General features: G+C 31.6%; 1 protein-coding gene across 1 annotated transcript; it reads left to right on the plus strand.

The window, feature by feature from the left end:
- The first annotated feature begins 2,721 nt into the window (after positions 1 to 2,721).
- LOC111390291 (1-aminocyclopropane-1-carboxylate synthase-like) lies at positions 2,722 to 5,957 on the plus strand. Its single transcript, XM_023015313.1, has 4 exons — positions 2,722 to 3,014; positions 3,128 to 3,259; positions 3,370 to 3,530; positions 4,707 to 5,957. Exons 1-4 carry the CDS (start codon positions 2,847 to 2,849, stop codon positions 5,701 to 5,703), a joined length of 1,458 nt encoding a protein of 485 aa, XP_022871081.1. The 5' UTR covers positions 2,722 to 2,846; the 3' UTR covers positions 5,704 to 5,957.
- The last annotated feature ends 9,026 nt before the right edge of the window (positions 5,958 to 14,983 follow it).

Consider the following 14,983-nt stretch of genomic DNA (forward strand, 5'->3'; position numbering starts at 1 on the left):
TTTTTTATCAAATTAAAGTTAACAATTTCAACCACATATTTCATGTGATCTACAACTTTTTAATAACACGCTCCATTAATTTTTATCAAAATTTGCTGAAAATGTGATTTTAATTTCCGACTAAATTGATCAACTCTGCATAAACGACTTCCATTGTTAGTTTAAAATATTCTACTCGAGAGTTCAAACATTCAGCAACTCAAAAGACAACAAAACATGAGATTGAAGCCTAGCTCAAATGGTAGAGCGATACTTTATCAAGTGATTGATGTGAATTCAAATCTCCTTTGGAGGTAAGGTCAAATTCCAATTTTAAAAATAAAAAACAGAAAACACAAAAGATTAAAGTACCATTTAAACAATAAAAGAAAAACACAACAAAGTAAAATTAACAGATAATTAAAGGGACTGAATTAATAAAAAAGAATAGGAGATGTGTGTCTGATCATCATTTTATCGAGGTCTCATTCAGTTTTGGTCCTAAGATTTTGGGGGCTTTAGGTCAACTTCAAATATTGCACCCCTACAAATATTAAAAAAAATATATAAATTAATAAATGACAATCTATTAATTTTAATTTTATTTTAGAACTTCTTTACAATAGATACTATGACCAATCCATATATTCAACCTTTTGTGTGACATTGTTGATTTATTGGAGATTTTTATATTTCAACTTTGAGAAGCTCCTTTCTACAAATGTAATTATAATTGATATAGTCAATAATATACTATAAGCAATCTACTATACATTTGAAAAATATGGGTCCATCATTTTTATATAGTCTAATATACTCTTCAACCGCATTTTTGCTTACTTCTAATAAATAATTTTTAACAATTTGCAACTCTGAAAATAACTCATACCAATCAATATCAAAACCCCTACCATGTTTCAAATATTTTTCAAATTTATCACAACAATACTTATCACAGTCTGCAATTTTTAAATCAAATATAAATCCAAAAGTATTTTTGTATTTTCAAAATTATCAGACATTAACTTAAGTGAAAAAAGAGCTTGCGTAGCTATAAACGAGAAATAATCTACTCTTCAGCTAAATATTTTATTCCATCATTAACATTTTCACCAAAATTCTTTCTATGAATTATGCATTTTTCAATAAATGTAGGTTCAACTTTCATTTGAACAACAATTTCTTAGTAGTAATCATCAATTCAAATTCAATTTCTCTATATATTTTAAAAATAAAATAAGTGATTTCAAGTGAATAATATCAACATCAAGATATATATATATATATATATATATATATATATATATATATATATACACCAAATAATTATGCCAATAAGAACTCAAAATTCAATACAAGAATGGGAAATAATGTAACAATTGAAAATCTAACCACTTTCATAGTTTTATACCAAAATTTGAAAACAAGAAAAAAAACATTAACACAGAACCATGCATATCAATCTTACTCTCAAAAACTGTAAAAGTAAGCTAGAGAATTTCATAAAGTTTGAATATAGAATGAGGAAGTGAAAAAACTAAACAAATAGAGAAAATAAAATAAAAGCTAAAAGTTCATGTAACAAACAAAAGCAATGACAAAGAGGGAAAAAAAAAAAATGAAGGCCGAGTTTGAAAAGAGAAAAAAAAAAAAGAAAAAAAGAAGAAGTCACTAATGTATTAAAATTATTTTTTAGACTTTATATAATTTTTTTTTGGAAGCGTTCCTCACGACGGGGCTTTAGGTGATCGCCTATAGTCAAGACCTCCACTAGCCTAGACACTTGTGATTGCATCAATAAATAAGTTGTGATGTATGAAACATGAAATATTCTTCTAAGTTGGAGAGTTGGTGTTTGATGTTTATTGGGATGAGATAGGTGTTCGACGGAACTTATTTTCAAATTTATTTTCCAAATTTTGATACTCACAACATTTTATTGATACTCGTAGGGCATGATTGCGTCACATACCATACACGGCGTGTCCTATAGTCTTTATATAGGACAAATTTGATTCATTTGAAAATTTTGGATTTTTATGTTTCAAAAAAGCTCAATTGTTCTATATTTTCTATGTGCACATTCTTTTTATGGGCACTAACAATAAAAACGCAACTCAAAATTCTCTCAATACAATGAACACTCAATTGAAACTTAAGAGATTTCATTTGTTAAATTAAACAAAAAGATAAAAAAAAAAAAAATATAAACTTATACATAAAAAAAAAAGTAAATTTTAAAGAATTCCAGTCCATGCATCCCGAACACGTATTTCATTAACTATGTTACTTCCAAAAAAAACTTGCATATCAATTTTGTTCATATACACGTATCATCTTTGTTTAAAATATGGTATGAGAGTTTAAGTTGGAAATACCATTGTCAACTCAATTCCACAAATTTTTCATACTAATTAACATCAACAGTTCAAAAGTGTCAAGAATAACCAAAGATTAAACAAACTTTTTATGTATATCAATGGTACGTAAATGGAAAAATCAATACCCATAAGGAGGAAATGTCCATTTAGTTCCGTGTCTGACGGGGGCAGGCTTGAATCACGACTCATACACGCAAGCCATTACGATGGATAATCATCAAAATATAACAATGTGGAAATCGAAATCTTTTGTCTAAGTTAGACTTTTGATTTTGAAACTTTGAAAGTGGAAATTGACTTTTCTATCCAATTTTTTCTCACTTCAACATGTATGTTTATATATATATATATACATTCTTTTCAATACATTCTTCAAGCAACAACTTTCAATTGATCACACGTATACACGTATACTATTCTCTCAATCTCTCTTTAAATCTCTCCCTCTCTCTCTCTCTCTACACTTATAATTGGCATTTAGTTAAAATGGAGTTTATGGGTGGAAATAGCCAACTCTTGTCCAAGCTAGCAGCCAGTGATCAGCATGGAGAAAATTCTCCTTATTTTGATGGATGGAAAGCGTATGAAAATGATCCTTTTCATCCAACTGCAAATCCTAATGGTGTTATCCAAATGGGCCTTGCTGAAAATCAGGTTTATTTGAATGTTGCAGAAATATTTCTTGGCTTACTTTTAGAGAAGAAAATATTTCAGTCATGTTGAGGTTATGTTATATCCTTTCTTGTTGATTTGATTGTCATTTGCAGCTTTCTTTCGACTTGATTAAGGAATGGATTAAGAAAAATCCACTAGCGTCAATTTGTACTAGTGAAGGAGTTAAGGCTTTCAAGGACATTGCCATCTTTCAAGATTACCATGGCTTGCAGGAATTCAGAAATGTATAGAAAATGCTAATATATTTAGACTCGTCTACGTAAAATTTTTTTTGTCATTCTACTGGATTCATGAATATTTCCACTAAGGCATTCTTCCATTCGATTTCTTTCAGGCTGTGGCGAAGTTTATGGGAAAGGTGAGAGGTGGTAGAGTTACCTTTGACCCCGACCGCATAGTGATGGCCGGTGGAGCCACCGGAGCAAATGAACTGATAATGTTTTGTTTGGCTGATCCTGGGGATGCATTTTTGGTCCCTTCACCTTATTATCCAGCGTAAGTACATAAAAATACACGGTTCATTGTAATATTGATTTCTATTTACTTTGTAATATAGACAGTGAAGGAAATCAAAATCATGTTACAAAAGTACACATAATCATGTGGTTTACTAGAGCTACGTACATGATATGAGATTTTTTTTTTCACTGTCTTGGAGATAAATAAATAATGTTTAATAAAAATATTAAGACAACCTAAGAGTCAAACGGACGGTCTTACCAGCTCTAAGAAAGAAATTTCTCGCCTCCAAGAATGTAAAAATTTGTAATGTGAATCTGCCATTTTTTATTGCTCTAGTATCATTTTTTCCTTTCAGGAATGTTGTTGTTGAAGTCGACAGGTATATCTACAAATTGGGTCAAGTAGGAAAGCTGCAATTGAGACATAGGACTCTCTTTTTCTATCTGGACCCTACCACCTAAGTTATGAATTCCAGACAGAATTCTCCTAAGATGGTGAACCATAAAATATTATCAAAACCGAACAGGTCACATCTGGCTACTAAGAAAATTTTCAAACACATGTTTTACTAGGATTACTGTTGTCTAATTCTCCAAAATTCAATGAAGTGACCGTAGACTAAAAATCCAATCACTCTCACAAGTCCGTGTTGCAAGTTAGAAATCCTAATTCTATCACAAAAGAGCAATAAATATACAGAAAGAAAATAGATAGCTTAACAAATAAAGTTTACGTAGGTTCTCTTCAATATGAGACTGTCACCTTCCGTCGCTATAATAATTCACTTTAATGAAAAGAAGTTTATTAAAAAAAATTGCACACACTATCTTGTTTAACTTCTCTATTTTATGATGGTAATACAAAAACTAGTGACGGCTCCATATATACAGAGATCGATTCGCATATTGAATTCACACAATAGCAATAATTAGGCTCATAACAATTCCAAGTAGCAGTGTTTAATGAAATGAAGAAATTAACCTTAGTAAAAATATATGGCGAGGGGACATAACTATGTCCACTTTGCTCGTTTTCGATCGTGGCTTTTGTCTGAAGGAATTAGAGCACTAAAATCAAGGCAACATTGATCGGTAAAGAAATATTGCAGGTCATGTACAATATATATAGAGCATAGTCTAAATATACGTATTATACAATTTGCATGTTAAAATCAATCTTGCTTATATATTTGACATTTGATTGTTACAGATTTGATAGGGACTTGAGTTGGAGAACTAGGGTGAAACTGCTTCCTGTTGCCTGCGAAAGCTCGAATAATTTCAAAATTACGATACAAGCACTTAAGGAGGCATACGAGAATGCCCGAAAAGCCAACATCAAAGTGAAAGGCATCATCATAGCAAACCCATCAAATCCCTTAGGAACCACTATGGACAGGGAAACACTGAGAAGCCTAGTAACTTTCATAAATGAAAAGGAAATTCATCTGGTGTGTGATGAAATATATGCAGCCACAATTTTCTGTGCTCCGAAATTCGTTAGTGTCTCCGAAGTTGTTGAAGAAGTCAAATGCAATCGCGATTTAATTCACATTGTCTATAGTTTGTCGAAGGACATGGGCCTTCCCGGATTCAGGGTGGGGATAGTTTACTCATACAATGATAAAGTTGTGAATTGTGGGCGAAAAATGTCGAGCTTCGGATTAGTCTCATCCCAAACACAACATTTGTTAGCATCAATGTTGGCAGATGAGGAATTCGTTGACACGTTTTTAGCAGAAAGCTCGAAAAGGCTTGGAAACAGGCACAAGATCTTTACCAGGGGACTTGAAGAAGTTGGAATAAAATGCTTAGACAGCAATGCTGGCCTTTACTGCTGGATGGATTTGCGCCCATTGCTCAATGAACCTACATTTGAAGGTGAAATGGCACTATGGAGAGTAATAATCAACGACGTAAGGCTCAATGTCTCTCCAGGATCATCGTTTCATTGTGTAGAACCTGGCTGGTTTAGGGTTTGCTTTGCAAATATGGATGATGAGACATTGGGAATTTCTCTTCAAAGAATTCGATTGTTGGTGGGCAAATGGAAGGAAATGGGTGCACAAGTAAAGAATAATGGACGGAAAAAAACTCTCAAGCTTAACTTTTCTTCAAGAATCTACGATGCGGCTGTCCTGTCGCCTCACATGATGTCACCTCACTCTCCAATCCCTCACTCACCCATTGTTCGTGCCAGGACTTGAGTTTCTTACAAGATTCACAACCTTTTTTCCTTCATTATATTTGAAGGTTAATATATTTTTTTTTGTAACAGAAAAAGATTTACTTTTCATGTTACATGTAGGTGTGAATTGTGTGAACTTGTTATGGTAGTACAATGTCGTAACTTGACATATTTTTATATTAATAATCAATGATATTTGTGAGTGAAATAAAAACCATGTAAAAGGTATGTATGGGAATGAAAGTTTCTATCAAAATATAGTTTTGTTTTTAAGTGGAAACACTATCAAGGTTATATGCTTCCACCTTGACTCGACGTGGGATTTGGATTCCCTCGTCCTGTTTTATTGAAAATCAAATAAGTACAAGTGGGAAGGGACTTAACTACCTTACCTCCATAATAAACATTTTGAGGAAGGAAAGAGAAAATTGAAAAGCAATAAATGGAAGTAATCACGTCTAAGTAATATGAACAATTTGGCATGTTAATTATTGACAAGCTCAAAAATGGAAATTCTCATCTTTCTTGTATAGTTTCTAGGCAGTTAGCCTTCAATTAACTTGAAGAAAAAAAAAGTGATTTAGCTCAAATAATGCCTAAAGTCTCCCATGCTTTCCTGGTTGGATTTGTTGGTTAATGAATTTTAATTATCATAATATGAAATTAATTTTTCTTTAGAGTGACGATTGTCTCATCTCAATAATTAATGGATTCCAATATTGTAAGTATATGATCTCTAATTGTTTCGGCCCGATTCCCGAAGCACCGAGATCAATATTCTATTTAAGACTTCACTTATTGGTACCTCAAAGAATTTGAACTAGCAATCAAAGGTACATTACTCACCCAGGATTTAAGTGACCTGTTTGATAATCAAATAGAGTCTCATTTCAAACGGTCACAAATGAGTCATCTACGCGGTCCCGTTCAATGTGCATCAAAACACATTATTGTTCCTATTTCAAGATCTAGACAAATCTTAATAAGAACAATACAATCTTATCAATATAAAGTGTCCAACTTTATGAATCGATTGTGAACGACATAATTTTGATTACATCACAAATTGTGTCTTACTATACCCGATCCATCGAGCATACAATTTATGACATCCTATATGATCATGGAACTTTAGACAATCACTTCAAATATAACACACAAATAAACGAACATAAATTCATAATGTAATTTTACAGAACATTACTTGAAGAATAGACATCAAACTAACAGGATCAACCCAACATGCCAAGAGAAAACTGACTCTAGCAGTGAGGAGCCTCTGGTGGAGGACAAAAAAATATAGATAATTGAGACTTCGTACCTTTGTGCACATAGAATTTGACGATATAGAAACGTCACCTATGGCTCAAGGTGATTAGGATTTTGGCACAAGTGTGACCCAACTACTGATGCCAATAAGAGGAAGAGGCTTTGAAGCAAAAAAAAAAATAAAAATAAAAATGCAAGAAGTGATGAGGATGAGAGTCTGATTAAAGGTCAATCGTATACACCAATATTAATTGATCCCTATACCGCACAATGCTTCACAAGGAGGATGGAGAAAATTTACAGAAACATGAGTAGTTGAGCAAAACTGAGAGATATGAATCGATAATTTTTCATAGAAAGAACACACAAAACATTAGACAATTAATTAGAAGTATGAGAATGTGAGGAAATGTGTGTATAACTGTGGTAGCTTTCATCTTTCACGGGCAAATCCCTTTATTTATCTATTTTTCGTTAGAAAAATTTACAAAACACACCCTTATACAAGTTAATGTTTATAAACATAAAGGGATATTTATTATTTGATTTTTCTCAACCATTTTGAATGCAAAAATTACCTTACAAGATTTAAAATAAGCTTAAACTTTAAATATAGATGAATAGTTAATTTACAACTATTATAAACCAAATGCTGTATTCCATCTTGAACTACCCTTTTTTTTTAATTATTTTAATAAGTACATGTACACCATTTGTTCCTGATGAATATGAATTTTGGAGGGGCAGTTAGCTCTTCTCCAAATATTCAAATTTTTAGATGATATTAGATTCTTACTTCAAGTCGTGTCGTCATCATTTATGAAAAATTATGAACATCTAAGATGTTTGATGACAAATTTGATTTGCCAATGAAGTGTTAACATGTAAGGCTTATACTCTTAAAGAACATATTGATTTTATCCATATACGGGACGAAAAATGTAGACGCTAAAGAAATTAATACTACTTATTCAAGAAATTTACGACCGTTAAAGTTAATGTTCATGTTTACTGGGGTTTCGATTGTATGGGTAATTATAATTATATATACTTCAATTTTACATTTAATAAAATTTTTATTCTAATAGAGATAGATATGGGGGAGTTGGACCATTGCAAATGGAATAAAAGAAAAAGAGAAGTCAAATATTATACTGATCAACACGGATGTTTAACAAATGACAATGACCAATATTTGATCTGAAGCAAAAGTCAATGGAAAATTTGATCTGTATATCTATTTATTATTCAATTTTTATAAGTGAAATGAAAAATAAATATTCAGGTTGAATATGGAAAATAGTATGACCGAAATATGCTCCAAATAGTATTTTATTTGTTATATTCCAGCCCTTTGATCCATTTATGTGTTGGCAGTTGAGTTGTATCGTCAATATATAATTGATTATAAAAATTGTGTTGACAAAATTGCATAAATTATCTATTGAATAAACAGGAAATTACTTATATACTATGCGAATAACTAGAAAACAATTAAGGTAAACGAAATGTAATTAATAATCATAAGAAATTAGCAATTCTCATATGGTTAATTATATATATCCTATAATGGAAAAGTCTTGATATATATAATTTATGTATGTAGAGATGTTCACACTTCTCACATAGAGTGGGATCCACCTCACGCAAATTCCAACCCATGTGAGCTTTATATAAATAAATTATGTACACAAAGCACGACCCTATTATAAAATTACTTAAACGATACTCATGTGAACAAAGATAACATGAAGCTACTTCTTCACCAACCCCCACAAGATTTTACGCTTGAGATCCAAGTAATTGATATGAAGAGACAAAAGCAAATTTTAAGACTTATTTTATGTTGAAATCAAACATTGACTTTTTTGTACAGAGAATGTTTAGATAAATTTATGTATATATATTTTTTCATATTTTATCAGTTCTTTTTACCAACTACACTGTTTTTAGGCTCCAACATATTCATACCAATCATGTTACATAAATATAACGATTGACATAATCCTCGACATAATGTCACATGACAATTAACCTTTTCATTCAATCATATTTTGTCAACATCTATTATTTCACTCTATTTGTTATACTTTTTTTGTCAAAGTAACATTATTCTATGCATAATGACCAAATAACTCATCAATTGACTTTTCTGTCTCAATTAAATCATTGACTCAAATTTTGACTTTCGAGAACTGAATATTGAAGAAATAGTACGTGGGGAGGCGTGGAGTGGGCGAGTCATGGTCATGAAATAATAAAATATTTCCAAATAATATTGCAGCTTGTTTTGTAACTAATTGTATTTTCATGTGTATACATTTGTAACTAACAAAATATTTTTTTAAGCATATTGCTTGCTCAAATTAGTTTCAGTCACCTTAAGCACTTTATATATAATATATATTTTTTTAATTCCCAGTGACAGAGAAATAGTACATGACAGAATGTAAATTATATATGCAAGACCCAAAAGTCGGCGACTTTGAAAGTGGTTCTCATTGAACTAACTTAAATATAAACTTTAATTCGAAATTCGAATGACCAAGTAATATGATATAGAGTTAGTGTGAATGCATTGACATGAAAGAAGGTAGAAGCCCTTTTTTTTTTTTTTTATCAATTAATCAAAGCTGATAATTATGGTTTCCTAAATATTGGTAAGAAAATCATTCTAACAATAGTACTCATATGCATGACATGTTTGATCTTAGATTTCACTGTTGTTACTAGTCAACCTAGATGATAGTACTTTAGATAACCTCAATCAAATAGAAAAATAATAAAAACAAAGTGGTATTAAAAAAAAAAGGAAAAAAAAAAAACCTATTTGAGCACATATTGATTACCAAATAGAAAAATAATGAAAACAAAGTGGTATTAAATAAAATGAAAAAGAAAAAAAAAAAAACTATTTGAGCACATATTGATGTTTCAATATTGTTTAAACAAAGGGCTAGGGAAAAAAAATTTAAATTACTTGTGTAAAACAAAGAAGCTTATCCCAAGTCGATACTTCAACATAACCTCCAAAACGAAAGACGAACATGCAAACAACTAGAAATAATTATAAAAATATCCAACAGTCACATTGATACTTTTGAGATAATCCCTTGAAATAAAAGAACAAGCAAAAAAACTAAAATCTTTCACGTTAAAGTAAAACAGTTTTAAACTCTTGTCTGAATCCTAGCTTTCATGAAATTCCATACAATCCTAACCATGGCCAAATCTACTGGATATGACCTTTCTGGAGACTTCACCATTCAATGTTGTCTTTAGCTATTCAGGCAGCACAGTCCTCCTAAAAGTATGTATGGAAAAAGGTTAACCTTCTTAAAATTTCCTTTTTTGCATGAAGCGCATGGCATAATTGGATTTCACTAGATAATAACCATAAATGCAGAATAGACTTCCAGATTGCCTCAAGATGCCAATGTTGTGAAGCTGAGGACCATTCTACAGGATGGTATAGTGGCTATACATAGGCTTGAGAGTTATCGTGTTAGGAATTTTGAATTCCGCTAAGAACATTTCAGCAGGCTAATTCTTCTCTTTCGACTCTAGAGATTTTCTCAAACATCACTTGGTAGGTTTGTAGTGGTGGCAATGAGCCGACCTGAGCCGGCTCGGTCCATCTACCCATTAGCTCAGCTGGTCAAAGTGACGAGCCGAGCTCGGCTCATGGTCAAGGTCAGAGTCAAGCTCGTAGCTCTTGAGCCAAGCCAAGCCGAGCCTACGACCTCAAGATTTTTTTTTAATTTTTTAAAAATTATTTGACTTTTTGTTTACATTTTGTATGAGCTCATGAGTCAAGGGCTCGTGAACTTCAAGGCCCACGAGCCGTTCATGAGCTCAATGAGTCGAGCTGAGGGAAACTCACACACCATTGGGGCTCGAGCTTGTCATAGAACGAGCTCAAGTCGTCCATGGGTCAAGTTTTGACGAGCTACTCGACTCTTTTGCCACCCCTATTGGTTCGGTTCTTCAATCATTCCCTTTTATTATTACAAACTGAGAACAATACAAAATCCAAAATATAACAAACTTATTGTAATTTCAAATCTGGAATCAAAGTATCACAAATTAAGGCTCAAAATATTGTAACCTTATGTTTCATTTCAGAAACCCAACCCTAACCTCCAACCAAAAAGAACAAATTGGAGTTGTTTCTATGGACCAGATGATGCAGGAGATTCCGAATCAAGTGAGGCCGAAATGTCTGATAGCACATCGAGGGCGTTGAGATACCATGAGATGACGAATTGGTGCAAAGATGAAAAGTGATTGCAACACCTTCCTTAATTGGGGCAATTTTGACAGTTTTTGGTGATTTGGCCATAATTTTGGTTATGGTTATATGAATTGCAATTATTACCCCAATTCGAAAAACTCTTTTCGACGCGTACATCATGGTCACCCAACTATGCTCGGTGGGCGTCAATTTCGAGTTCAAAATCCATTGTTTTCCCTTCTGAATTTCAATTTTTAATAATTTTTTTCATTTATGGTAATATTTCGTTTGCCTTTTTTTAGTTGATTAGGAATCCGATTTGAACCAAATTTTTGGCAAGTTACTTCTTTCATTCTGTATTTTATTTTTGTGTGATTTTCGGGATTTTGTTATTTTTGGTAAAATTCCCGTAATTTCGTATTTTCTTAGCTATTTAACTTAGCTTGTGGGTTAATTTTCATAATTCTGGAGTTTTACTAATATTGAGTGAATTTCAGAGAAGTTTCTCCGTGTTTTGGGCGTTATTTTTTGTTTACTTTTTTGTGGATTGTCTGTTAAAACAAACTCGCAAGGTAATCGCTATCCTACTCGGCATCTCCAGAGAGACTCAATTTCAAGTGACAACAACTCTCTTTTGAAGAACGCTCACGAAAATGTGTTTATCCTATAAAAAAATGGAAAATCTCCCAATCAGATGTCGGAGAATGAAGAAGAGAGAAGCATATTCTAGAAACGGCCACGCAAGAAATCAGACCAATGGAACAAATATTAGAGCAACAACGGAGTCCGTTTATACTCCTGCTGCCAACCATTGATCTCCATGAAGATATGGAAATTTCCCACCATCAAAGGCAACAATCTTAACACTAAAAATGAACTCAAGTATTGGCTTCATCATTAAATTTGTTAGGCAATAGATATTGGTTGGGTGTCAAGCCCTGTAAATCATACTAACATGCTTTCTACCGAATTTGGAGTGGTAGAATTTACTTGAAATCGCAAAGACGAGGATGAATCACTTGTCTTTTGATTGCTTTCTTTCTACAGTGTTTTGCAGTCGCTTACTGGTCAGAAACTCGATCAAAGGAATTTGATGTTCATAATTCAAGAACCGAATTTGAGATGTTATACTTCCAAAATCAAGCCATCACACTCTTTTAATTTTCTCTCTATGAAGAACCCGAATTTGCATCACTTGTATGTTGGTTTTTGGAGGGTCGAGAATTATTTAAAAGTCGTTTGTGATTGAGAGATTAAGATTCAAATTCAAAACTCAACTCCTCCAACTTCTCCCACTAAAACTAATCTCATGCAACCCGAGTCCAGTTAGCCTACATGGATGACCCCATTTGATACTAACAAGCCCGAATCATCATTGCCCCACTTTGGCTGTAGCTGTAACTGTAACTATAACTATAACTAGTGAATAAGTTTCAAAGTAATCTTTCACTTGGTTATAACGGAAGTAATATTTACATATTTAACCCCCGTTTGACAGCCTTTTTTATTTTAAGGGAAAAAATGAGCTTCTGAATAGTAATTTTTGAAAAAATGAGTGGTTTAGAAGTTAAAAAAAGGTTTTGGATTGAAGTGAAAATATTTTATTGTGAAAATGTGTGTAGTTAAAAATGAGAATGAGAAAAAAAAAAGTTTTGAAAGTTGAAGTCCCCTCTCTTAACTGTACGTTTTATTTATTTTTTATTTTCAAGTACAAAATAGGTAAAAAATTATGTAAGTGATCTCTCACTTACATATAAGAGAGGTCTAAAAATCTAGGTTTATGCACAAAGTGTCGTTTAAAGAAAAATACATAATGGATCCGACTAATTAAGATACTTTAATTTTCTTACTCCAACTGTACGGATGCAAACAAAAAAGAAAAGAAAAAATTCTAGAAATGATCGTTTTAAACAAAAATATTATATTTGACAAATTTTTTTGAGTTATATTCGACAAATAATAATATTATAACAGACTCCTCAGAAATGAAAGCAGAACACAAGGTAAATAAAAATTGATCATGTTAAACAGAAAATCTAATATCCAAAAATATATAGTCCTCCAAAACTCAAATAACATAATGCGAAAACAACAAAACGTGTAAATATTTTATTGTGTGAATATATAATTAAAAATGAATATAATAAATAAATTAAAAGCCATCAAACAAGGGCTAAATATCCCTCCTATTGTAACTTTTTGACAATTAAAAATTTGAAAAATTAAGCTCTATATTAAGGAGCAACTCAGGAGAAGTTCTTTATTTTAAAAGCATCTTGCATATAATAGAGAAAAAAATTAAATTTAAAGAGTAAAAATTTTAACCCATTTCAACAAACTCTTTAGTTTAACTTATTCACTATTTTCAATTATCATGTATCGTACTTTTTGCCATCTTTTTAAATTTAGAATAATACAAACTAATATATAATACAAGCGAAAAGTGAGTTTAACTCCCCAAATGACGAGAGAAAAAATGATTTTTTATTTTAGAAAATTAAAATAAAAAGTACATTGAATCTTAAATTCAATGCGACTCTTTAAAATAAAAAGTATCTTAATTACCTTCAATGAATCTCCTGAAAATACTATTAGATGGATACACATATTGGTAACGTGCGTGTTGATAGCTATAATTTTTAACTTATCATTCTATTCAACATGGTCCAAGTTTCTTTCTATCAGAATAAAAGTACTCAATGTAAAACTGGAGTATAATAATTATTTTAGTTTCCTATCTAGTCTAGAATCAAAATCCCAATAAACACCAACTCGTTAATTTTAAAAGTCGCAAGTTCCTCAAATTAGTATCAATATGAGTTTTCAGCTTCGACAATTCTAATATCACTAAAGTAATAAGGTCAAATAAATTTATTCTACAGAACATATTTGAGTATATATGTCTCCCTGATGTCATATCAAATCCCATTAATAATCGATTGCAAACAGATACAATTGGACCAGCATGTCTGGTTGTCAGAACAATTGGACACGCAATGGTAAGTGGTAACATGTGTTGATACGCATATTGGTAACGTGTGTTGATTTCATATTTATTGTACGAATACTTCAACTTGGATAACGTGTGTCCTTAAAATACTATTAGATTGATACACATATTGGTAACGTGCGCTGATAGTTCTAGTATTTAACTTGTTATTCTATTTGAATTGGTCCAAGCTTCGTTCTATTAGAATGTAAAATTGGAGTAATAATTCTTTTACTTTCCCATCTAGAATCAAAATTAGTATCATAAATTTTTCTGCAACCCATTAACTTTAAAGGTCGTGAATTCCTCACATCAGTATCATAATTTTTCAAATGAGTACATTCTGTAGAAAATATTAAAATATGTTTCAAATAATTCTACTTGTACATGGAAAAACTGCCATACTGTTTACATGGGGACAAATGACTTTTTTCCATTGATAGTTAACAAAAATGAAAAACCAAAGAAAAGAAATTATATATATATATACAGGTGTTGCGCCTATAACTCATATGTTTCATTAATGTCGTATCAAATTCCATTAATAATCGCCTCCACAGAGACAAAATTGGACCCCGCCTGTCTGGCTGCCTTCCATTTCCGATTTTCTAAATATCCATTTATGATTTCTTGTCCCACTTATACTTGCAAATTCCTAGCTTTTAAGCCTATCAAGAATGAAAAATGTTATTTGTAAATCCAGATTGACACTCAACCCAAAATTTATATATGGCAAAACTCATCAAGAATTCATAAGTTTACAAAATGAATCAAATTTTTACTCAAAAAGTAAGAATAATGCTATTT

Source organism: Olea europaea, chromosome 3, assembly GCF_002742605.1.
Source record: "Olea europaea var. sylvestris chromosome 3, O_europaea_v1, whole genome shotgun sequence".
NCBI classification, from domain to species: Eukaryota; Viridiplantae; Streptophyta; class Magnoliopsida; order Lamiales; family Oleaceae; genus Olea; species Olea europaea.